At 59.9% G+C, this 23143-nt stretch overlaps 4 protein-coding genes across 12 annotated transcripts in view; 3 read left to right on the top strand and 1 right to left on the bottom strand.

Annotated features, from left to right (window-relative positions):
• Positions 1-27: 27 nt before the first annotated feature.
• On the top strand, positions 28-16435 carry LOC147228633 (echinoderm microtubule-associated protein-like 6). Of its 9 annotated transcripts, XM_086156728.1 has the most exons (43): positions 28-348; positions 776-1047; positions 1690-1849; positions 1942-2040; positions 2133-2201; positions 2565-2750; positions 2834-2969; positions 3074-3275; positions 3359-3496; positions 4400-4656; positions 4725-4934; positions 5046-5213; positions 5284-5390; positions 5497-5597; positions 5779-5965; positions 6034-6139; positions 6206-6299; positions 6368-6468; positions 6597-6799; positions 6875-6986; positions 7052-7179; positions 7248-7542; positions 7612-7743; positions 8639-8727; positions 8801-8968; positions 9049-9250; positions 9465-9591; positions 9673-9751; positions 9818-9947; positions 10026-10124; positions 10404-10424; positions 10500-10514; positions 11720-11893; positions 12207-12415; positions 12564-12721; positions 12885-12999; positions 13073-13261; positions 13477-13649; positions 13721-13883; positions 14062-14165; positions 14254-14407; positions 14494-14594; positions 14731-16435. In XM_086156728.1, exons 2-43 carry the CDS (start codon positions 851-853, stop codon positions 14753-14755), a joined length of 5883 nt encoding a protein of 1960 aa, XP_086012854.1. In that variant the 5' UTR covers positions 28-348; positions 776-850; the 3' UTR covers positions 14756-16435. The 9 variants fall into 9 exon arrangements, with proteins under 9 accessions (XP_086012854.1, XP_086012855.1, XP_086012851.1 ...); XM_086156729.1 differs by lacking the exon at positions 10500-10514; XM_086156725.1 differs by having other exon boundaries at positions 9465-9751.
• A 571-nt stretch (positions 16436-17006) lies between these two features.
• mtif2 (mitochondrial translational initiation factor 2) lies at positions 17007-20745 on the top strand. The gene is made up of 14 exons (XM_086156734.1): positions 17007-17126; positions 17365-17468; positions 17547-17661; positions 17733-17910; positions 17983-18143; positions 18211-18387; positions 18458-18597; positions 18680-18804; positions 18886-19090; positions 19186-19438; positions 19512-19652; positions 19721-19885; positions 19963-20103; positions 20324-20745. Exons 2-14 carry the CDS (start codon positions 17367-17369, stop codon positions 20491-20493), a joined length of 2073 nt encoding a protein of 690 aa, XP_086012860.1. The 5' UTR covers positions 17007-17126; positions 17365-17366; the 3' UTR covers positions 20494-20745.
• A 125-nt stretch (positions 20746-20870) lies between these two features.
• Positions 20871-21717, top strand: mrps28 (mitochondrial ribosomal protein S28). Its single transcript, XM_086156724.1, has one exon. The coding sequence runs from the start codon at positions 20904-20906 to the stop codon at positions 21444-21446; it is 543 nt and encodes a 180-aa protein (XP_086012850.1). The 5' UTR covers positions 20871-20903; the 3' UTR covers positions 21447-21717.
• The window catches only part of LOC147228630 (uncharacterized), a 3742-nt gene continuing 1493 nt past the window's right edge, over positions 20895-23143 (bottom strand). Inside the window, exons 4-5 of the mRNA XM_086156151.1 lie at positions 23021-23143; positions 20895-22842 (exon numbers count right to left, since the gene is read on the bottom strand). The exon at positions 23021-23143 is cut by the window's right edge and continues 25 nt beyond it. Coding sequence (XP_086012277.1) covers positions 21931-22842; positions 23021-23143 — 1035 coding nt within the window. The 3' untranslated portion in view covers positions 20895-21930. The remainder of the gene's footprint in view (positions 22843-23020) is intronic.

The raw sequence follows: 23143 nt of genomic DNA, 5'->3' as shown, positions 1-23143 counted from the left end.
CGACCGGAAGTGCCGGTGTTACCGCTTCCGCCCTCCGCGGACGCTGATCCCCGAGATTCCCGTCCGTCCTCCGCCGGCGGTTCGGCTCGGTTCGGTCCCCGACCAAGGCGGCGGCTGGCGGCCGGCAGGCACCGCCTCCTCGTCGGACAGCGCCCGGTGCCGGAGCCGCGGAGCTCCGGAGAGCCGGAGAGCCGGAGGGGAGGCCGGCTCTGCTCCGGGATTATCCGCCGACACGGCGGGAGGCGGCGGGCTTTGAGCCGCTGACCTTCCGCCTCCAGCTGACCGGACCGGGAGAGATCCGGACCGGGAGAGGAGAAGACCGGCACCGGCTCCGGTACCGCCGACCCGGTGAGCAACCCTTTCCTTTCAGTCGAGAACTTCATTTTCACGATCATCTGAGCCTTTGATTGGAACTTCAAGAAATCAATCAAGAAATCCATTGATTAGCCTTTACCTTAGCATTCATGTCACAGTTCACTACAAACACATCAATTATTTTTACTATTATCAATGAAATCAAGCTTCATTCACACAATTATTTCATTTTTAGAATTAAATATTACTATCAATAAATACTGTGCTTGTTATTATTATGTTTACTTATATCGTTTATTGTTGTCAATAAAATATGCTTTTGTTATTGTTATTATTATAAGCTATTGTATTATCATTTACTTCTGTGATAGAAAAAGAAAATGATTGACAAACATCATTTTTGAAAAAAGATGACAAGTTGTTGCCACCTCAGCACTGAAATCTCCCGAACCCCCCGAAGGCGCGGCGGCCATGGGGGCGCCAGACGGCGGCCCGTAGCCACAGGGGGACCGCGTAGATCCCCGAGTCCGTCGGCATGGCGGACAAGACGGCGCCGCGCTGCCAGCTTCGGCTGGAGTGGATCCACGGTTACCGCGGACACCAGTGCCGAAACAACCTGTTCTACACGGCGGGCAAGGAGCTGGTCTACTTCGTGGCCGGCGTGGGCGTGGTCTTCAACACCCGGGAGCACACGCAGAGGTTCTACCTGGGACACAGCGATGACATCATCAGGTACGGGGCGCGACCGTGACCTCGTCGGGTGACGGACACATGGCGAGGGTCGGGGACAGAATGATGACATCGTCGGGTCAGGGAGACATGGTGACATCATCGGGTACCTTTGACCTTTGCCCTCCAGGCTCATGCGTCCTCTGACCTTGACCTCGGAGCCGGAGTAGGATAGGGTAGAAGAACCTGGAGTCCAGGATAGGTGGCAGACGATTCTTCTGCCCGACAGGGTCGTTAGTTCAGTCCGTCCGCGGTCCGTGGACTCCCAGGTTCTTGCACTCGTCCACAGCGTCCACCTCTGTTCCATGGATGAAGATGGGGTTCGGACAGGTTCCCCGTCTCCTAATGGCCGCCGCGGCTTCTTCGTCTCGGTGACGCTGGGTCTCCGGCGGTCCGCGGACCGGTCCGCCGCACCCCCGTGCTCGGCCTCCGGGCCTCCGCAGGACTCCGAGCAGAAGCTGAAGTCTGAGGAGGACCAGGACTTCCCTCCTGGAGACCCCGTGCTGCTCAAAGTGGTGTCACACTCCATCTTCTGCTGCCTCACACACTGGGATCCAGTGTCCACCCGCATGAATAGCCATACCTGTGTGTGACCTGTGTGTGTGTGTGTGTGTGTGTGTGTGTGTGTGTGTGTGTGTGGTGCAGCCTGGCGCTCCACCCTGACCGTGTGCAGGTGGCGACGGGCCAGGTGGGGAAGGACCCCCTGGTGTGTGTGTGGGACACCTTCTCCATGCAGACGGTGTCCATCCTGAGGGACGTCCACACACACGGCGTGGCCTGCCTGGCCTTCGACTCTGACGGGCAGGTGAGGACACACACACACACACACAGACACACCCTCCCGATTGGTTGCGGCTCCCTGCTGCAGTCGTGACCTTTGACCTCCCGTGCTTTCAGAGGCTGGCCTCCGTGGGGTTGGATGCCAAGAACACGGTGTGTGTTTGGGACTGGAAGAGAGGACGGGTCATCGCCACGGCAACCGGGCACTCGGACAGAGTATGGGGCAGTGATACACACACACACATACACACACACACACACACACACCTATGGTAACCTGTGACGTGATAGAACATCTTGGTCCTCAGATCTTCGACGTCTCCTGGGATCCCGTCCAGTCCTCCAGGCTGGTCAGCTGTGGGGTCAAACACATCAAGGTGAGGAGGCGGGGCTTAACGCTCAGCACGTACGCTGCTAGCGATGCTAGTCGAAGGGAAGGTAATCGGCGGTATTGCAAATGCTAAGCTAACCAACACTTTATGAGAAGGAGACGATGAAAAACGCATCCGCGCTAATCAATAACAAACGGGTTGCTAACGGACCGGATGCTAATCAGAGCTCATGGAACCCCAGCTATATACTGCTAGGAAAACAGATGCTAACAGGAAGTTAGCTTGCTTTCATTCAGTTGCATCCAAAAAGCGTTAGCTACCGGAAGCTACAGGTGCTTCTGGAGTGACTAGGTTAATGGCTACTGCCTGAGTGGAAGCTAGCGGATGCTAACGGTGCGTCTGCCTCAGTTCTGGTCGCTGTGCGGGAACGCTCTGACGCCAAAGCGCGGCGTCTTCGGGAAGGCGGGCGATCTTCAGACCATCCTGTGTGTCGCCGCCGCCAAGGAGGAGCTCACCTTCTCCGGGGCTCTGAATGGAGACGTTTACATCTGGAGGGGCATCAACCTGGTCCGGACCGTGCAGGCGGCTCACGGGGTACGTCTCAGACACACACACACACACACACACACACACACACACACAGTGGTAGCCTGGGTGTGATGGCGTCTGGTCCTCAGGCGGGGATTTTCAGCCTGCACGCCTGCGAGGAAGGGTTCGCCACGGGGGGGCGAGACGGCTGCGTCCGCCTCTGGGACGTGGACTTCAAGCCCATCACCAAGATCGACCTGCGGGAAGCGGAGCAGGGATACAAAGGTCAGCCGGGGGTCAAAGGTCGGGCGTGGGCAGTGGCTGGACGGCGCTCAGTGTGTGTGTGTGTGTGTGTGTGTGTGTGTGTGTGTGCGCACGGGGGGTGTCAGGTCTGTCCATCAGGTCGGTGTGCTGGAAGGGGGACAGGATCCTGGCGGGGACGCAGGACAGCGAGATCTTCGAGGTGATGGTTCGAGACCGGGACAAACCGGCCGTCCTCATGCAGGGACACAGCGACGGCGAGCTGTGGGCCCTGGACCTCCACCCGAAGCAGCCCGTCGCCGTTACCGGGAGCGACGACCGCTCCGTCAGGTGACCCCCCCCCCCCCGGCCCATCCCTCCCGTGGACCTCCCACCGTCCGTCTGACCCGTCTGTCCGTCCGCCCGTCCCTCAGGCTGTGGAGCCTGGCAGACCACACCCTCCTGGCCCGCTGCAACATGGAGGAGTCGGTCCGCAGCGTTTCCTTCAACAGCGACGGCTCCCAGCTGGCGCTGGGCATGAAGGACGGCTCCTTCACCGTGCTGAGAGTCAGGTGACCTCTCACTTCCTCACGGCGACAAGCACCACCTTAAAACTCAGATCCTAAGATGCTATGCTAACAGGTTGTTGCTGCACTTACACACAGTGTTTGAGGTGCAGTTAGAGTGCTAAAAAGTATAAAGTTAAAGTAACGTTAAGCAGACAGGAGTTGTGTTATTGTTTCTTACATAACTGTTGTGATCATTTATTTGTAGTGTTAAAAGTACAGTAGATCGAAGGATTAAGACTCAGCAGCATCACCCGTGAAGGAACAACAATTAGCATTGTTGTCGTAATAAAATTGACATACTGTTGATCAATGTAAATGCAGGAACAGTACAGTATAGCGTAGTACCCTAGAGTATGATGTATTACCCTTGGAGTATAGTGTGTACCCCGGAGTATAATGTAGAGTCCGCAGAGTAAAGTGCAGTATATAGTTGTACCCTTGAGTAAAGTGTTGTAACCTTTTGGGAAAGTGTATCCACTGTAGTGGCAGTGCAGTACAGTGTCCTTAGACTATCAGGGTACTGCACTGTACTGCACTGCTCCTTCTGTGGGTACTACACTGTACTGCACTGCCCTTTCTGTGGGTACTGCACTGTACTGCACTGCTCCTTCTGTGGGTACTACACAGTACTGCACTGCTCCTTCTGTGGGTACTACACAGTACTGCACTGCCCTTTCTGTGGGTACTACACTGTACTGCACTGCTCCTTCTGTGGGTACTACACTGTACTGCACTGCTCCTTCTGTGGGTACTACACTGTACTGCACTGCTCCTTCTGTGGGTACTACACAGTACTGCACTGCTCCTTCTGTGGGTACTACACAGTACTGCACTGCCTTTTCTATGGGTACTACACTGTACTGCGCTGCTCCTCCCTGCACTGAAGACCTCTGTGCTCTTCTCCAGGGACATGACGGAGGTGGTGCACATCAAGGACAGGAAGGAGGTCATCCACGAGCTGAAGTTCTCCCCAGACGGCTCCTACCTGGCCGTGGGCTCCAACGAGGGGCTGGTGGACGTCTACGCCGTCGCCCAGAGATACAAGAAGGTGGGCGAGTGCGGCCGCTCGGCCTCCTTCATCACTCACCTGGACTGGTCCGTGGACAGCCGCTTCCTGCAGACCAACGACGGGGCCGGCGAGCGGCTCTTCTACAGGATGCCGGGTAGGATCATCTGCAGGAGCTCACGTCTGGGGGGATTTGTCCTCTGACCTCTGACCTCTGACCTCCAGCCGGGAAGCTCCTGCCCAAAGAGGAGACCAAGGGGATCCACTGGATGACCTGGACCTCCGTCCTGGGTCCCGAGGTCCACGGCATCTGGCCGAAGTACTCGGCCAGCACCAACGTCAACTCGGTGGATGCCAACTACAGCAGCGCCGTGCTGGTGAGCGGCGACGACCTGGGAATGGTCAAGCTCTTCAGGTTCCCCTGTCTCAAGAAAGGTGAGGCCGCCTGCTCCCCCCCCCCCGTTGCCACGGCGACCGTCTCCACTGACGCTCACTTCCAACTCTGGTGGTCATGACCTCTGACTCCACGTCCACCCGCTCCTCCAGGAGCAAAGTTCAAGAAGTACATCGGCCACTCGGCCCACGTGACCAACGTGCGCTGGTCCAGCGACCTGCAGTGGGTCGTCAGCACGGGCGGCGCCGACCACGCCGTCTTCCAGTGGCGTTTCCTGCCCGAGGGCGTGATGAACGGGGTCCTGGAGCCCCTCCTGCAAGGTAGGATGGATCAGCCTGAGCTCCGCTGGGCGATGGCCGTTTCCATGGTGACGCGGAGACTCGTCCACAGAGGGATACGCCGACTCCAACAGCGGCGAGTCGGACTCGGACGTGTCCGACGTCCCGGAGCTGGACTCGGACATCGAGCAGGAGTCTCAGACCAGCTACGAGCGCCAGGTGAGGCCGGGACCGGGACCTGGACCCGGACGGGGACCTGGACCGGGACCTGGACCTCCGTCCCTGCGCTAGCTTGCCGCCTCACCCGCCGTCCACATGTGTGCAGGTCTACAAGGAGGACCTCCCGCAGCTGCGCCGGAAGCCTATTGGTTCCCTGAAGCGTCAGCGAGCGCCGGAGGAGGGGCTTCGGCTGCAGTTCGTTCACGGGTAAAACCTTTCACATTAAACTTCCTGTCCGTCCTCCGGAGGCCAAATAAAGCTTCTGTTGAGTATTTCAACTCGTGTTGGTGGAACCCGCGGGGGCAGGAAGGGACGAGGTGGTCCCCTGGGCTGAGGAGCAGTAGCACTAGAAGGTAACCGTGGGACCCCGCGGCGCCGCTCCCTGCAGGTACCGGGGCTTCGACTGCAGGAACAACCTGTTCTACAGCCAGACGGGGGCGGTGCTGTTCCACGTGGCCGCCGTGGCCGTGGTCTACGACCGGCTGCAGCACAGCCAGCGCTTCTACCTCGGCCACGACGACGACATCCTCAGCCTCGCCGTGCACCCGCTCAAGGACTACGTGGCGTCCGCGCAGGTAAGCCCCGCCCCTCGGCGCCAGGGGGCCGCGCACGCCGCTCTCTGATTGGCCGTCTGTGTGTCCAGGTGGGACGAGACCCCGCCGTCCACGTCTGGGAGGTCCAGACCCTCAAGTGTCTGTCCCTCCTCAGGGGTCACCACGGCAAGGGGGTGTGTGCGCTGGATTTCACAGGTACACACACACACACACACGCACGGTGACCTCTGACCCCGCTGACCTCTGACCTCTGTGTCCCAGCCGACGGAAAGAACCTGGTGTCTGTCGGACTGGATGACTTTCACTCCATCGTGATCTGGGACTGGAAGAAGGGGGAGAAACTTGCCAAGACCAGGTGAGTTTTCTTCTTCTGGGACCTTCTGGCGTTGCTTTCAGGCAGTGAGACGGTGTTTCTCCTCCCAGGGGACACAAGGACAAGATCTTCGTGGTGAAGACCAACCCCTTCAGGATGGACAAGCTGGTCACTGTGGGAATCAAACACATCAAGTTCTGGCAACATTCAGGTGCAAACAGCTAGCATGCACGCGGCTATCGGTTAGCATCGGCACCGGGCGCCGCCGGCTCGCTAACTCCGGGTTCCGGTCCGGAAGCGTCATTAGCTCCTCGGTTAGCGCTGACCCTTCTCCTGCAGGGGGCGGGCTGACGTTCCGGCGGGGGATCTTCGGGAACCTGGGCCGTCAGGAGACCATGATGTCGGTGTGCTACGGACGGTCAGAAGACCTGGTGTTCTCCGGAGCCACCAACGGAGACGTCTTCATCTGGAGGGACACCACGCTCATCAAGACCCTCAAGGCTCACGACGGCCCCGTGTTCGCCATGTGCTCCCTGGACAAGGTGCGCGTCCGGCCGGTCGGCCGCTCCTGTTCCTTGACCTCCACGTTGACGCCGGCGGCGCCGTTCTCCGCGCAGGGCTTCGTGACGGGGGGGAAGGACGGCGTGGTGGAGCTGTGGGACGACATGTTCGAGCGCTGTCTGAAGACGTACGCCATCAAGCGGGCCGCCCTCAGCCCCGCCTCCAAAGGTGCCCTCGCCGTCTCGCGGCCGCCGTGGCCCCGGTGACGAGGCTGACGGCGTCGTGTGATGCAGGGTTGCTGCTGGAGGACAACCCGTCCATCAGGGCCATCACGCTGGGACACGGACACATCCTGCTGGGGACCAGGAACGGCGAGATCCTGGAGATCGACAAGAGCGGCCCCATGACGCTGCTGGTGCAGGTAAGGGTCGGAGGTCGCGGGCCGGACGGGGTTCGGAACGCGTGCCGACGGGCCGGCGGTGCTTTCAGGGTCACATGGAAGGCGAGGTCTGGGGTTTGGCGTCGCACCCGCTGCTTCCCGTCTGCGCCACCGTCAGCGACGACCGGACGCTCCGCATCTGGGAGCTGTCGGCCAACCACCGCATGGTGGCCGTGAGGAAGCTGAAGAAGGGCGGCCGCTGCTGCGCCTTCTCGCCGGACGGGAAGGCGCTGGCGGTCGGCCTGAGCGACGGCAGCTTCCTGGTGGTGAACGCCGACACGCTGGAGGACATGGTGACCTTCCACCACCGCCGGGAGCTCATCTCCGACATCCGCTTCTCCCAGGGTACCCGACGCCCCGCCGCCCGGATCCCCGGCGGCGCCAGGAAGTGACCTCGCCTTCTCTGGGTTTCAGACACGGGGAAGTACCTCGCCGTGGCGTCGCACGACTCCTTCGTGGACATCTACAACGTTCTCACCAGCAAGAGGGTCGGGATCTGCAAAGGAGCCGGAAGCTACGTGACGCACATCGACTGGGACTGTCGAGGTGACTCCGCCCCCTCGCCACTGTGCTAGCACACTTGTTAGCTTGTTGCTTAGCACGATGTTCAGTGAAAGCTGTAGCAGTCGGAGGTGAAGAGCAGCCATGGTGGCCGGCTTGGAGAAACTGAAGAGAAGACAGCAGAGCTGAAGCCAGCAGAGATGGAGATGTGGAGTTTCCCCTTTGGGAGTGAGGAGGATGCAGAAGATCAGGAAGGAGTCAGCCAGAGGGACAGCACGTGGTAGATGTTCTGGAGATAAAATCTCACTGAGACGGTTTGAGCATGGACAGATGGAGATAAACTGGGTAGAAGGATGGAGCTGCCAGGCAGGAGGTCTGCAGGATGACCAGCGAGGAGGTTTATGGATGGAGGGGAGGTGGGCAGGAAGGTAGCTGGTGAGAAAGGAGAGGGCTGGATGGAGGCTAGATGGAGGCTCGATGGAGGCGAGATGGAGGCAAGTTGGAGGCTACATGGAGGCTAGATGGAAGCGAGATGGAGGCTTGATGGAAGCTAGATGTAGACTAGATGGAGGCTAGATGGAGGCTCCATGGAGGCCAGATGGAGGCGGGCCATCGGCCTTGGTGATCCCTGAAGGGAGCAGCTGAAGGAGAAGTTCCTAATCACCAGTCAATCACCCTGACATACTGAGGGATCTGCAAAAAGTCTGTCCTGCTGGGTCACTGAAGTCTTCCTGCTCACGCTGGGCTTCTCGCGCTCGTTCCAGTGTCCTGAAAAAGGATTTTAGACTTGAAACACGTTAAATGTCGGACACTAAACCGGCAAACGCGAGCGAGCCGAGAGGCTCGGTCCGTGGAGACGTCCGTGACTCCTGCATACCGACGTCCGTGACTGACCTGCTGTGGAGTTGAAGGCCTCAATGCTCCGGGCTTCTCCCGACAGGTAAACTGCTCCAGGTGAACACCGGCGCCAAGGAGCAGCTGTTCTTCGAGGCGCCGAGAGGACGCAAGCAGAACATCAGCGCGGCAGAGGTTTGTGTTTTGGTTTCCTTGAGGTTCCCTGAAGGTTCCCGGCGGCGGCGCCACGCTGTGTGTTTGTGTCCAGTTTGAGAAGCTGGACTGGGCCACCTGGACTTCGGTTCTGGGTCCGACCTGCGAGGGAATATGGCCGCCGCTCAGTTTCGTGAACACGGCGTCGCTCACCAAAGACCGAAAGCTTCTCGCCACCGGAGACGACTTTGGCTTCCTGAAGCTGTTCGGCTTCCCGTCCAGGGTGAGACGGAGTCCGGAGCCTCGTCCTCGCACCTTCTGAACCCGAAGTCCGCCTAGACACCTCCCGTGTCCTGATTTCAGGGCCAGTTCGCCAAGTTCAAGAAGTACGTCGGCCACAGCACCAACGTGACCAACGTGCGCTGGTCCAACGACGACTCGGCGCTGCTGTCGGTGGGCGGCGCCGACACCGCCCTCATGATCTGGAGCAGAGAACCTCCGGGCCACAAGGAGAGCAAAGCCGTGGACAGCGAGGAGTCCGACGACGACGCCGAGGAGGACGGAGGTACGTGTCCTCTGCAGACTGCTGTTTGGAAGGGGTTCCTCTGAAGAAGGTCCACGTTCGGCGCTCTAGGACGGGTTCCTAGAAGGTACAGGTACTAGATGCTGGCTTCTAGAACCACAGCCAGCCTGGGCCGGAGCCTTCTGGAACTCCAGTTCAAGCGAGAATATTTTCTGGCGGGCTTCAGACCAGAGAGCTGAAAGAGCTGTTCCCTCAGGGTACGACAGCGACGTGGCCCGCGAGAAGGCGGTGGACTACATCACTAAGATCTACTCCGCCAGCATCAGGAACATGTCAGGAACCAAACCTCACCTGCAGCACAAGGAGCTCGCCGTGGATGAGAGGTACCCAGCAGTCCCTCACGGGTTCTTCTCGCTCGTCTCTCGCCGTAAACCTTTCAAGACGACATCGTTCTTTGCGTCCAGACCTCAGGTGAGCCGCGCCACTCCGGTTCCCGACAAGCTTCTGAAGAGCAACGTCACCAAGAAGAAGAAAGCCGTGGAGGTCAGACCGGTTCCCGGGCGTCCTTGCGAGCCACCGGCTCCCGCGCTAACCTTGCGGTGCTTTCAGGAGCTGCAGCTGGAACACGTCTTCGGGTACCGAGGCTTCGACTGTCGCAACAACCTGCACTACCTCAACGACGGCGCCGACATCATCTTCCACACCGCCGCCGCGGTGGTCATCCAGAACCTATCTGCCGGTCCGGGAACACGCTCGGGGTTCGTCCGTCAAGGCCGCCGTCGCTCACCTGACCGCCGCTCCTTTCCTGTCCGAACAGGAACTCAGAGCTTCTACCTGGAACACACGGACGACATCCTCTGCCTGACGGTCAACCAGCACCCCAAGTACCAGAACGTGATCGCCACGGGTCAGATCGGTGAGCGGACCTTCCCTCCTAAACCCTCCGCTCCAGTCCCAGTCCCAGATCGCCGGTCTTCGCTCTTAGTGTCCTTCTCGGACGTTAGCGCCCCTCTCGGTTTCGGCCGGCGCGCTAATCGTAAGATGGCGGCCGTGTCGGTCCGAAGATCAGATTCCAGTCTCGTTGTCTCGATCCACCTGCACTGATCTCCCGATGTCCACTGCTTCTGCATGAACTGGCTGCTTTTTGCGCTTTTTCTTTTCTTCGCTCCGTCGTTGTCTCGGCCTCATCCATCAGGTGACATCACTGACCTGCCAGGTAAGACTCCGCCCACCTTCCGGCCCGTTCCGTGTGTCTCCTGCTGTCTTTAACCTGTCCCCGTTCTTTACGTAGACCCCGAAATGTTTGGTGAGTTCTGACGGTCCGGATGCCGGTCAGGTCTGGTTCTATGGGTTCTGGTCGTAGATGTCCTCCTTCTAGTAGATCTGGTTAGAGTTGTCGTGGTTCTGGTTCTCCTAGGTGGACCTGATCTGGTCCACGGTGCCAGTGTTCTCAGAGTCTTTGTCCTAGTCATCCAGGTTCAGGTAGTTGTGATTCTTAGCGGTCCAGACTCTCGTGGTTCTGGTTGTCGGCGGTCATTGTGCTTCTCGTCCTCCGTCTCGTAATCGTTCCGGTTCTTATTGTCCGGGTTGCATTTTCTGTCCTCCTCCATCTTGGGTGAGGATCCTCTTCTGGTTACTCCAACTTCTTTTACTCCTTGTTGTTTGCGGCTCGAGGAAGTTCCACCGGTTCTTCTAGCACCACCTCTAGCAGACCTGGATGCAGACCAGATGTCCTGCTCCTAGTTTTTAGTCCTAGACGTCCTAGAAGTCACGTTGTCTTTCTAGTCGTACTTGTTCCGTTCTAGTTCTCCGGGTGCTTTTCGTCCTGGTTCTATCTCCCGGTTCTGGTTCAAGCGGGTGTCAGGAGTAGTCGAGCCGGGTCTGTCGTCGTCCCACCAAAGTTCCACCTAGTTCAGATGGAGCTCCCTGTCCAGATAGCTCCGTAGTCTGGAAGGTCCGGTGTGTCCGTCCCATCGGGCCCAGGCTTCTACCGGCCAGGTAGGGATGTTGTTGTCTGAAGCTGTGGAGCAGAAGTTCCTGCCCATGAACAGGATCCAGTAGGAAGAGTCTGGAAGGCGTTCCTTCTTCTCCTGTTGTCCTTGTCCTCTCCCACTTCTTCTCCCTTGGTTTGTGTGGCTCCATCCACTCATCCTGTTTTCTCCACTGTCTTTCTTTTCTTTCGCCTCGCGTCTGATTCGCCGGTCCTCGTTTCTCCTCGGACCGTCTCTCCATGTGTTTCCATGTGCTCCCGAGGTTCTTGTCGGTTCCTTTGTCTACGGATGGTCTCGATCCACCGGGATGCTCTGATCCAACCCGGTTCTTGGCTCTCAGTAATCTGGTGTCAGGGATCTTCGGGTCCTCGGACCTAAAGGTCTGGATCTCGTCACAGAGCGCCAGCACTACGGTTATTGTTCTCGGGTTCCTCGACCCGGATGCCTCGGAACCGGTGCTCCGGGTCCCGGGCCGGTTCCCCAGTTCTCTCGCTCTTATGTCGCTTGTATCTCCTCACAGGTCTCGCTCCATCCATCCACGTATGGGATGCCATGACCAAGCAGACGCTGTCCATCCTGCGCTGCTCCCACGCTAAAGGTGTCGGCTACGTCAACTTCAGCGCCACAGGGAAGCTGCTGCTGTCTGTCGGCGTGGAGCCTGAACACACCATCACGGTGTGGAGATGGCAGGAAGGTGCTGAGGTCCTCGCCTAGCTGGCACTTAGGCCGCCGCCCGGGGACGACCATAACGTGAAGTTGTAACTACGTTCGGGTGCAGACGGATGTTCCGTCATGATTACGGGAGGAGATCCAGAGACGTGCTAACATCTAAGCTATGCTAACCGTAGAGTGCTAAGCATCCAAAGATGCGCTAACGACCAAGTAATGCCGTTCTGGTTTTGAGGTGCAGGAAGCGTTCGGAGACCCTCCGAAGCCAGCGGGTTGTTATCGGTAAGGTGTAGCTTGTTGGAGCGAGGCGGCGGCGTGACCTGTGACCTCTCCACCAGGCACCATGGTAACCAGCAAGGGAGGACACGCCGAGCGGATCTTCGTGGTGGAGTTCAGGCCCGACTCCGACACCCAGTTTGTGTCGGCGGGGATCAAACACATCAAGTTCTGGACGCTGGTGGGAGGTTCCCTGGTGTACAAGAAGGGCGTGATCGGATCGGTGGAAGACGGACGGATGCAGACCATGTTGTCCGTCGCCTTCGGGGCCGTGAGTTTGTCTCCTCGTGGATGTCGTGTCCGAACGTCCCGGTTCTGAGGGAACCGACTAGCGTTTATAACTCGCGAACACGGTCTCCGCCGGCGAGAACCTGTCGGCCGCCGGCTCGGCGTCACGGCCGACGATTGTTCCGTTGCAGAACAACCTGACGTTCACGGGCGCCATCAACGGGGACGTGTACGTGTGGAGGGAACACTTCCTGGTGCGGGTGGTGGCCAAAGCCCACAGCGGCCCGGTCTTCACCATGTACACCACCCTCAGGGACGGGCTCATCGTCACCGGAGGGAAAGAGCGGCCGTGAGTATCGTCGCCGCGGCAACCGAAGGCCACGTCGGCTCCCCGGGTTTCGGGCCGACGTTCGACTTTGGGCCGAAAGAAAGCCTTCGCGTCACAAACGGTTCTCGGACGTCGCGCGAGCGGGCGGGCGGGAGCGGTCTGACGGGTCTCTGGGTCCGGACAGGACCAAGGAGGGCGGCGCCGTGAAGCTGTGGGACCAGGAGATGAAGCGATGCCGAGCCTTCCAGCTGGAGACCGGCCAGCCGGTGGAGAACGTCCGCTCCGTCTGCCGAGGGAAGGTACGGAGGTGCCGGACGCCCCGATCCGGTTCCCGCCGGACCTTCTCCAGCCGCCTCTTCTTCCGCCTTCCAGGGTAAAATCCTGGTGGGGACCAAAGACGGCGAGATCATCGAGGTGGGCGAGAAGAACGCGGCGTCCAACACCATGATCAACGGTCACACGCGGGGGGGGATCTGGGGTTTGGCCACGCATCCCTTCAAGGACGTCTTCATCTCCGCCAGCGACGACGGAACCATCCGGATCTGGGACCTCGCGGACAAGGTCTGACCCCTGCTCTTTAAGCTCCGCCCCCCGGGCTCGCCGCCGCCGCCACGCTCGCACTCGTTCTCCGCTTTGATGGAAGCCGTGCGATCGGAAGTCCATTCTGTTCTAGTTCTGTCGGTCGGCCGCCTCCTCGGGGTCGGGGGTCAGGGGTCGGGGGTCAGGGGTCAGGTCCGCTCTTCTCAAGATCTTCTCTGATGGATGTTCTTGTTCAGAAACTCCTGAACAAGGTGAACCTGGGACACCCGGCCAAGTGCACCTCCTACAGCCCCAACGGCGAGATGGTGGCCATCGGGATGGAGAACGGCGAGTTCATCGTGCTGTTGGTCAACTCTCTCACCGTCTGGGGCAAGAAGAGGGACCGCAGCGTGGCCATCCAGGACATCAGGTAGGACGTCCTCCCGTCGCGCGCGCCGTCGTGCTCGGAGACGCCGGACCTCCACCCGACTGTCTCCGCAGGTTCAGTCCCGACAACCGCTTCCTGGCCGCGGGCTCCCTGGACGGCGCCGTGGACTTCTACGACCTGCTGCTCGGCCCGTCGCTCAACCGGGTGGGCTACTGCCGGGACATCCCGGGCTTCGTCCTGCAGGTGGACTTCTCGGCCGACAGCGAGCACGTCCAGGTGGGTCTCGGCTCCCGGCTCCTCGCGGACCCCTCACTCGTATCTCTCGAGGGTTTTACCGCGCGGCTAGCCTCCCGCACGTGTAGCATTTGTAGTTTCAAGGGGGATCTTCTGACGGGTCCAGGAGGTCCAGCTCCTGGTCTCCGGCTGAAGTCATCTGAGCACGTGGTGTCCGCAGGTGTCCAGCAGCAGCTACGCTCGCCAGGTGCATCGGGTGCCGTCGGGGAAGGCGGTGACCGAGACGGCGCAGATCGACAGGATCACCTGGGCCACCTGGACCAGGTGAGCGTGGCGCCGACCCGCCGGCCCTCCCGGGGTCGCGACCTCTCGGGGTCGCGACCTCTCGGGCTGACGTCCGCGTGTCTGGCAGTATCCTGGGCGACGAGGTCCTGGGGGTTTGGCCTCGGAACGCCGAGAAGGCGGACGTGAACTGCGCCTGCGTGTCGCACGCCGGCCTCAATTTGGTCACGGGCGACGACTTCGGCCTGGTCAAGCTCTTCGACTTCCCGTGTCCCGACAAATTTGTACGTATCCCGGATCGATCGATGTACTTATCGATCGCTTGATGGATCCGCGACACGGCGACGCTTGTTTCCTCCTCCCTCCTCAGGCCAAACACAAGCGCTACTTCGGACACTCGGCTCACGTCACCAACGTGCGCTTCTCCTGCGACGACAAGTTCGCCGTCAGCGCCGGCGGCAGCGACTGCAGGTGAGGACGCTCTTCTTCTGCTGCACCTCCAGGTTCCTCCGGGTTCCTCCGGGTTCCTCAGGGTTCCTCCGGGTTCCTCCGGGTTCCTCGGGGTTCCTCTGGTTCTCACAGGCTTCCCGTCCTCTCCGTCCCGCAGCCTCTTCGTCTGGAGGTGCCAGTGACGCACGCTGACTCCCACTTCCTGTGCCGGAGTCACATGACCTCGGCCAGCAGGACGTGCCTTCCTCCGACCCACTTTTATACGACTTTATTGATCAGCGTGGTGCTAAAAGACGCCTGTCCGGGGCTTCACAACAGGGCCGACGGTGTGTGTGTGTGTGTGTGTGTGTGTGTGTGTGTGTGTGTGTGTGTGTGTGTGTGTGTGTGTGTGTGTGTGTGTACACGGTGAAGTGGAGTACTGCAAAACACTTCAAAGTACTCCGAGTTGTCAAAGTATTTCTACCTCAAAGGTTGAAGTAGAAAAACAACAAAGTGTTTTTTGTGCGTGAAGACTTTTACTGATAGACTTATTGATCCGCAAACTATAGGTGGACTTATTGATAACTAGATCGATCCAGTCAATAGATGTATTTATTGATAACTTTATTGATCCAAAATACAGTGACGTATGTATTTATTGATAAATCTATTGATCCGACATCAATAGATGTATTTATTGATAACTTTATTGATCCACAATACAGTGATGTATGTATTTATTGATAAATCTATTGATCCAAAATCAATAGACGTATTTATTGATAACTTTATTGATCGATAATCAATAGATGGTTTTAATGATAAATTCACCGATCTACAATCAATAGATGTATTTATCGATAACTTTATTGAACCAGTCAAACGATGTATTTATTGATAAAATTATTGATCCAGTCAAGAGACGTATTTAAGGATAAATCTATTGATGTATTTATTGATAACGTATTGATCTACAGTCAATAGACGTAGATCGCGATAAGTCTATTGATCCGCATTCAATAGATGTATTTATCGATAACCTACCGATGATGTAACAAAGGGATTATTTCACGTCGTGCTGTTCTCGTTGTGCTCCGGTCTGACGGGCGTTTCCGGGGAATGTGCTGTTACCATGGCAACATGTGAGAGAAAGTACCAGCTCTCCCGAGGCGCGGACGTCTTGTCATTAGCACGTTAGCATGTGGCGTCCTGTCTGACCACCCTCACCCCCACCTCAGGCAGACTCTGTGTGTGTGTGTGTGTGTGTGCGTGCGTCCGTGCGTGCATGTGTGTGTGATGTCTGAGTTGGAACATCTGCTGTTTCAGTTTTTCACTGTTAAAGTCCAGTTTGCGTTTCCCACCCAAAGCTGTGTTTTTAGCCTAGCTTAGCCTAGCTTAGCCTAGCTTAGCCGAGCTCACCGTGAACACAAAGCTCAGGGTTTACTGAGGTTTGAGTCGCATGAGTTCCAGCTCCGCCAAGGCAGGCGAACACCAGCCTGATACCGACCTCCTGGTGGCCCATGACGTCCAGGTTGACCCGGTTCCTCAGAGGAGCCGGTCCTGAGGCCGAAGGCCACGGGACGCTTTAGCTTCGCCTCCCTCTTTACGTTCCTCGTGGATCCCTTTTTCATCCGGAGTCAGAAGGTCAAAACTCCACGAGGCCCCGGAAATGAAACCGAGCCGCCGTGGGAACGTGCAGGACAGCCACGGCGGGTGGACCTCCCGGACCTCCTGCCGGACTCCCACCTCCTGGCTTTCGGTTCCCTTTGTCAGATTTTGTGTTTTGAAAGTGACGTGTCCGCGGTTGCATGCAGGAAGTTCATCATGGTGTCAGGAGCTCTGTGAGGTCAATGGATCAGTGGAAATAAAAAGAAAGAAATGCCTCTTTGGTCTGATGTCAGATTTATACCACAACATTCACTCTTCTGTCATCAGTTCTCACCATTCACTCGTCCATGATGTGTCCTGCTCATCCAGAGGGACACACACTGACACAAGCATTCTATCTATATCTATCTATCTGTCTATCTGTCTGTCTATCTATCTATCTATCTATCTATCTATCTATCTATCTATCTATCTATCTATCTGTCTGTCTGTCTGTCTGTCTGTCTGTCTGTCTGTCTATCTGTCTGTCTGTCTGTCTGTCTGTCTATCTATCTATCTATCTATCTATCTGTCTATCTATCTATCTGTCTATCTATCTATCTATCTATCTATCCGTCTATCTGTCTGTCTGTCTATCTATCTATCTATCTATCTATCCGTCTATCTGTCTGTCTATCTATCTATCTATCTATCTATCCGTCTATCTGTCTGTCTGTCTATCTATCTATCTATCGATCTATCTATCTATCGATCTATCTATCTATCGATCTATCTATCTATCTATCTATCTATCTATCTATCTATCTATGTCACGGGGTGTAATTCCCCTCCCGGCCTGTAGAGGGCGCTGCGCTCCTTATCTTCATCCGGGTTCCTGTCCGGGTGTCATGGCGGCGCCCGGTCGGTTGGACTCCCGGTGAGGTGCGTGATTGAACGGCGGGATTCGGGATGACGGGAGCGCGTCAGGTACGGACACACACACGCACACACACACGCGCACACACACACACGCACACATACGCAAATGTCCGTCGTGACAGCCGGCCGTCAGGGTGACGTCATCGGCGGCTCGGAGCCGGTCGGTTCGAGCCGTCACGTTACCGATGACTCGTTACTCCTCGTCCGACGTCATTGTAGTCCGCCCGCGGGCGACCGCGTGACACGGCGGATGTTCACCTGTGAAAATGACGTCACGTGTGTCCAGGGATGAGTGTGACGTCACTGACGGGGCGGCTGGCGCTCCTGGCCACGCCCCTCCTGCGAGGCTCCGCCCCCCGCCTGGCGTGGACGAGGTTCGCCAGCAAACAGGTGAGGGTCGCACTGAGCGCGCTCCCCGGCGAGCCCCCGTCCGTCCGTCCTTCCATTCGTCCGTCCGTCCGTCCGCAGGTCAAAGGTGAGCCGGAGGGGCGGAGCCCCAAGGCCAAGGTGACCCGGCAGGAAGTGGCGCTGCGTCAGGGCATGACGGTGGCGGCGCTGGCCCGCGCCATGAACCGCGACGTAGGTGAGTGGACGAGGCGGGAAAAGACGCTTCCGGAACGGAACCGGCAGGCTGGCGTGCGCTCTTGTGTGCAGAGCATGTGCTGGAGGCCCTGCGCCACACGCCGCTGGACCCGGACTCCCTGGACCCGGACTCGGTTCTGGACCAGCGCTGGATGAAGGAGGCGGTGACCCGGTCCGGGATGAAGGTCCGCTGGGCGGCGGCGGCGGCGGCCGAACCTCGCCAGCGGGAGAACCGTGACGCGGCGCCCAGGTGGGACGTCATGCGCGGCGGGAACGACCCCCCCCGTCCGCTCGTCCGCTGACCCCTGACCTCTGACCCCAGGCCCCGCCCGCCCCCGGCCGCCCTGGTGCGGCGCCCGCCCGTGGTCACCATCATGGGCCACGTGGACCACGGCAAGACCACCCTGCTGGACAGCCTGAGGCGGAGCCAGCTGGCGGCGGCGGAGGCGGGAGGCATCACGCAGCACATCGGCGCCTTCGCAGGTACGACCCGTGCGGGCGCCCGCCGCCCGCCGGCCCCCCGAGCTGAAGCCGGCGTGTCCTCCTGCAGTGCAGCTGCCCACCGGCGAGACCATCACCTTCCTGGACACGCCGGGCCACGCCGCCTTCTCCGCCATGAGGGCCCGCGGCGCCGACGCCACCGACATCATCGTCCTGGTGGTGGCGGCGGACGACGGCGTGATGAAGCAGACGGCGGAGTCCATCGAGCACGCCAAGAGGGCCCGAGGTAGGCGGAGCCCTCGCCGACCCGCCGCCGGGCGACCCCGCGGCGTCCCAGCGTCTCCCCTGTCTTCCAGTGCCCGTCATCGTGGCGGTCAACAAGTGCGACAAGCCGCACGCCGACCCGGGACGCGTCGCCAAGCAGCTGCTCGCCCACGACCTCGTCTGCGAGGAGTTCGGAGGAGACGTGCAGGTCGTCCACGTGTCGGCGCTCAAGGTGAGCCGCCGCCGCCGCCGCCACCGACGCTCAGGCTACTCGGGGACTCGTCTTCACGCCGCCGCCTGCGGTGTCGTTCCAGGGCGACAACCTGATGGCCTTGGCCGAGGCCACGGTGGCGCTCGCCGAGGTGCTGGAGCTCAAGGCGGCGCCGGACGGCCCGGTAGAAGGACTCGTCATCGAGAGTCGCAACGACAAAGGAAGAGGGTGAGGGCCGCCGCCGCCGCTCTGGTTCCACCCAGGTGGCCATGACTGAGCTGCTGCTCCTGCTGACGTCCTCCTCTTCAGCCCCATGACGACGGCGGTGGTCCAGCAGGGGACGCTGCGGCGCGGCGGCGTGCTGGTGGCGGGGAGGACGTGGGCCAAAGTGCGCTTCCTGTTGGATGAGAACGGGCGTGCGCTGCAGGAGGCGGGGCCGGGCACCGCCGCCCAGGTGGTCGGTTGGAAGGAGCTGCCGGCGGCCGGAGACGCCATCCTGGAGGTGGAGTCGGAGGTGAGCGGGGAGAAGATCGGACGATTTTAAGGGGCGGAGCGGGAAACGTGTCGCTTCTGAGCGAACCTGACCTTCGACCCCTGGCGTCCTCGCAGCAGCGTGCCAGGGAGGTGGTGGCCTGGCGGCGGCAGGAGGAGGAGCTCCACAAGCTGGAGGACGAGCAGAGCGCCATCGAGGACAAGCAGCGGCGCCACCTGGAGACGTACAGGAAGGAGCGTGCGGAGCTCGCGCACCTCACCTGGCGCCAGAGGAAGTCCCACCTGTACAAGGTCAACAGGTCAAAGTTCGCCTTGCGTCCCAGCGAGAGGGGCGGGGCCGACGAGCTCAGCCTGCCGCTGGTGGTCAAAGGTAGGCGCCGCCGTCCCCGCGTCGCTCTCAGTCGGAGCGGAAACCCACCCGGCCCGTGCGCCTCGGCCCCCAGGTGACGTGGACGGCACGCTGGAGGCCATCTTGAACATCCTGGACGGCTACGACGCGCAGCATCAGTGCCGGCTGGACGTGGTCCACTGCGGCGTCGGCGACGTGTCCGAGAACGACGTCAACATGGCCGACACCTTCTCGGGTACGGGCGGCGCCGGGGGGGCGGGGCCGCCTCCGCCTTAGCTCCCGCTAAGCGGCGTCTCTCCTCAGGCTCCATCTACGGGCTGAACGTGGCGGCGAGCCGTTCGGCGCAGCAGGCGGCCCGGCGCCGCGGCGTCCCGCTGCGGCTGCACGCCGTCATCTACCAGCTGGTGGAGCAGCTGAAGGACGACCTCAGCGACCGGCTGCCGCCGCTCGTCCGGCGGGTCGCCGTGGGTGAGTGACCTCCTCCGGCAGCCTGGCCCCGCCCCCTTACCGCGGCCCCGCCCCTGAGCCCGGCTCCGCCCCCGCAGGCGAAGCCTCCGTCCTGGCCGTGTTCGACGTGACGGTCGGCAAGAAGAAGGTGGAGGTGGCCGGCTGCAGGGTCACCAGGGGCCTCCTGGACCGCAGGCTGCGGTTCCGCCTGCTCCGAGGAGGAACCCAGATCTGGGAGGGTGAGGCTCCATGTTTTACCCGTCTTCTCACAAAGTTGTTTCGATGCTCCGCCTTGCCGGCGGGGAAGCGCAAGTCGGGTCACGTCCCAACGAGAAGCCGTCGCAGTGAGAGTCCCGCCCCGATGTTCTGCAAACGCTCGGACGACGGAACGCGCCGCCTCTCGGATTCACGTTGAAATGTTGTCCTGGGTTCCTCTGACACGCCTCTAACCTTCCGCAGGCTCTCTGGCGGCACTGAAGCACCACAAAGATGAGGTGCCCACGGTCCGCGCCGGGATGGACTGCGGCCTGTCTGCCGAACAGGAAGTGGCGTTCCAGGCCGGTGACGTCATCGAGTGCTTCGAGGAGACGGAGTCTCGGCAGGTCACGGCCTGGGACCCGGGCTTCTAGGGACGCCCGCGTCACAGTGAAGCCAAAGGCCTGAAGAGCTTTGAATGTGGAGCGAGCCAGCGGGCTCCGGCCGCCGTACCGGCTCGGAAGCCACGAAAAAAATACATTTCCTTTTGTTTTATGATGAAAGTCCCGCTGGTTTCCTGTGAAATAAAGCCGGGCAATTACACCTTTGACACCTTTGTGAGGAGACGAGTCGTCAAAGAAACTTCCTTTTATTTTGTCCAAAAATCATTAAAATCCTTCGAAAAGACTTCAAAAGGTTTGAAGCATTTATTCCACAAAGCAACTATCCTTCAACTGTGTGACCGCCGCCGGCCGCTAGGGGGCGCTGTGACTCAGCAACAGGAAGCCGCCGGCGGAAGCGACGTAGCAGGAAGCGCCTCCACCTTGTTTTGATTGTTGACAAGATGGCGACCTTGTGGAAGGTGGCGACCGGCGGCCGCCTCGCCGCTCGGCTCCGCCTCGGCGGTCCGTTGCCGCTCTCCGGCGGACCGAGGCCGCTCTCCGGCTCCTCGGAGCCTCCCTCCCCCGGCCCGGACAAACCCCGCTCCGGATTCGCCGCCGCCTTCGACCTGCAGTCGGATCTCCGGCGGGAGGCGACGGACGCCGACGCCGGGAGCCTCGGCCCCTCGGCCGGCGGAGAGCCCGACTTCGCCGCGCTGCTCCGCCGCTCGCCGCTGGTCCAGATGGGCCCCGCCCGGGACCGAGTGGTGGTCGGGCGGGTGTTCCGGGTTCTCGGGGACGACCTGTACGTCGACTTCGGAGGGAAGTTCCACTGCGTGTGTCGGCGGCCGGAGGACGGAGAGGCGCTGCAGCGGGGCAGCAGGGTCCGCCTGCGGCTGCACGACCCGGAGCTCACCGGCCGCTTCCTGGGGGCCGCGACCGACACCACGCTGCTGGAGGCCCGGGCCACGCTGCTCGGCCCGCTGGACGGACCGGCCCGCCGCTGACCTCGGAGGGACCGGGGAGGGACGGGGGTGATCCACTGTAAAACCCTGATTCGGTCGGTGACGACGAATCTCCAGGATACCTTCAAGACGTGTCTGAGGACTGAAGGACCTTCTGGAAAAGCAGCCTCTGTCACGGAGAAGCTTCATGGAGACCCCAAGAAAAGGGGTCACAGCAGGACACGGAATGGGAATGGAGCTCGGGGTCAAAGGTCACGGGCTCCCTCCTCATCTGCACAATTGGTGTCAAAGTAATAAAGTGGAAGAAACCAAAGTGTCTCATTTCCCGTTCTTTTATTTTTTTATCTCGTCAACCTCCTGGAGATTTGGCTTTAGGCACGTCTTGAAGTTTCTCCTCTCTGTTTTGCTCTTTTGACTTCCTGTTTCTGTTGCCACGGTGTCATCTTCTCGCCAAGGTTGTGTTCACTCGGCCGTGAAGAAAACTCGGGCCTGATCTGCCTGGAGGTCCAGGAGGCCCTCGGATACCTCAGACCGCGTGGATCCGCTCTGCTGGATCGGGTCCCAGGATGTCCTCTGGCCCCGCAGGTTCTCCGTCTCCGTCGACCGCTAGCGGCGGGATGGAGCAGAACCAGCAGGCCTCTGCCTCGCAGTCCACCACACGGCTGGAGAACTTCAGACCGGGGCCCTCAGACCCGGACCTGGACCGATAGACGTGACCTCTTAGGTCACAGGTTCTGGTGTGGACGCTCAGACACCGGTGTTGATGCCGGAGGTGTCCAGGACCAGAAGAATCCAGGTGAGTCCGGACAGAAGCCGCCCCCTCGTGGTCCTCGGAGATGTGATCTGGAGACCGGAGGCTCCTTGCATCGCCATGGACCAAATGTTCCCCTGCTGGAGGATCTACCCGGGTTCCAGGCGGGTCCGTCTCGGTCGGTACGGAGGTTGAGATGGCGTCTGCACTCACAGAGCCAGGGAGGTCCCGGTCAGATCCCGGGTCTGAGATCTTCTCCGGGTCCATGGTGGTGTCAGACCTCGACGAGGAGCTTCCCGTCCCCCTGGATGCCGGTGGACCTGATGAGATGCCGTTTGGACTTTGAGACCTGCTGTCGTCTTCGGGTCTGAGATCTGAGCAGAAGAAGCTCTCCGAAAAGTCACGGCTGGTGTCGTTCTCAGGTTCTCCATCCCGATACCATATGTCAGATCTCCCGGGGGGATCTTCTGGATCCTCGTCTCCTCCCTTGCACCGGTCCTTGTCTTCCACCTTCCCCTGAACCCGCTTTGCATCCTGGTCCTGGAGGTCCTTGTCTCCTGCTCTCCAGCACGGGTCCACCATGGAGACCAAACCATGGAAGGGTGGAGGGACCACGGCGGAGGACCGGTCAGTCGCCAGATCTTCGGCCGAACGACTGTCCCGTGGATCCTGCTCAGACCTTCTGACCTGCAGAGGGACCTCAGAGGGGGCAGATGTAGACAAGCACAGAGAGGAGTAAAGTTCAGAGCCTACAACTTCCTGGGAGCTCCAGCAGAGTCCTGATCCACCTCTACAGGCGACCATCAACATGCAGGAAGCTCCTCAAGTCACATCCTATTTTGCAACTTGCTCCCGGCTCCCTGACCTTCTCCGCCGTGGAGACGCCTCCCCCCGGTCCTGCTCCTGGTCTGGGTCGGGCCCGTGGCCCGGGTTCTCCTTCCACTTGGAGTCTTGAATTGGGATCTTCTCCCGGCCTTGGTCCAGGGGC

Source organism: Fistularia commersonii, chromosome 12 (assembly GCF_037954325.1).
Source record: "Fistularia commersonii isolate RoL2024-O1a breed Wild chromosome 12, RoL_Fcom_v1.0, whole genome shotgun sequence".
Lineage (NCBI taxonomy): Eukaryota > Metazoa > Chordata > Actinopteri > Syngnathiformes > Fistulariidae > Fistularia > Fistularia commersonii.
Note: the sequence above shows the minus strand (reverse complement) of the source record. Positions and strands in the feature narration are given on the sequence as shown.

What these genes read in the sequence shown, in the direction of transcription:
- mtif2 (XM_086156734.1), top strand. Translation starts at nt 17,367, where the DNA reads ATGAGTGTGACGTCACTGACGGGGCGGCTGGCGCTCCTGGCCACGCCC. An exon ending in GCACATCGGCGCCTTCGCAG is followed by an intron (nt 18,144 to 18,210) that starts GTACGACCCGTG and finishes GTCCTCCTGCAG; the next exon opens with TGCAGCTGCCCACCGGCGAG. An exon ending in GCACGCCAAGAGGGCCCGAG is followed by an intron (nt 18,388 to 18,457) that starts GTAGGCGGAGCC and finishes CCTGTCTTCCAG; the next exon opens with TGCCCGTCATCGTGGCGGTC.
- LOC147228633 (XM_086156725.1), top strand. Translation starts at nt 851, where the DNA reads ATGGCGGACAAGACGGCGCCGCGCTGCCAGCTTCGGCTGGAGTGGATC. An exon ending in AGCGGAGCAGGGATACAAAG is followed by an intron (nt 2,970 to 3,073) that starts GTCAGCCGGGGG and finishes GGGGGGTGTCAG; the next exon opens with GTCTGTCCATCAGGTCGGTG. An exon ending in ACCGGAGGGAAAGAGCGGCC is followed by an intron (nt 12,722 to 12,884) that starts GTGAGTATCGTC and finishes GGGTCCGGACAG; the next exon opens with GACCAAGGAGGGCGGCGCCG.
- mrps28 (XM_086156724.1), top strand. Translation starts at nt 20,904, where the DNA reads ATGGCGACCTTGTGGAAGGTGGCGACCGGCGGCCGCCTCGCCGCTCGG.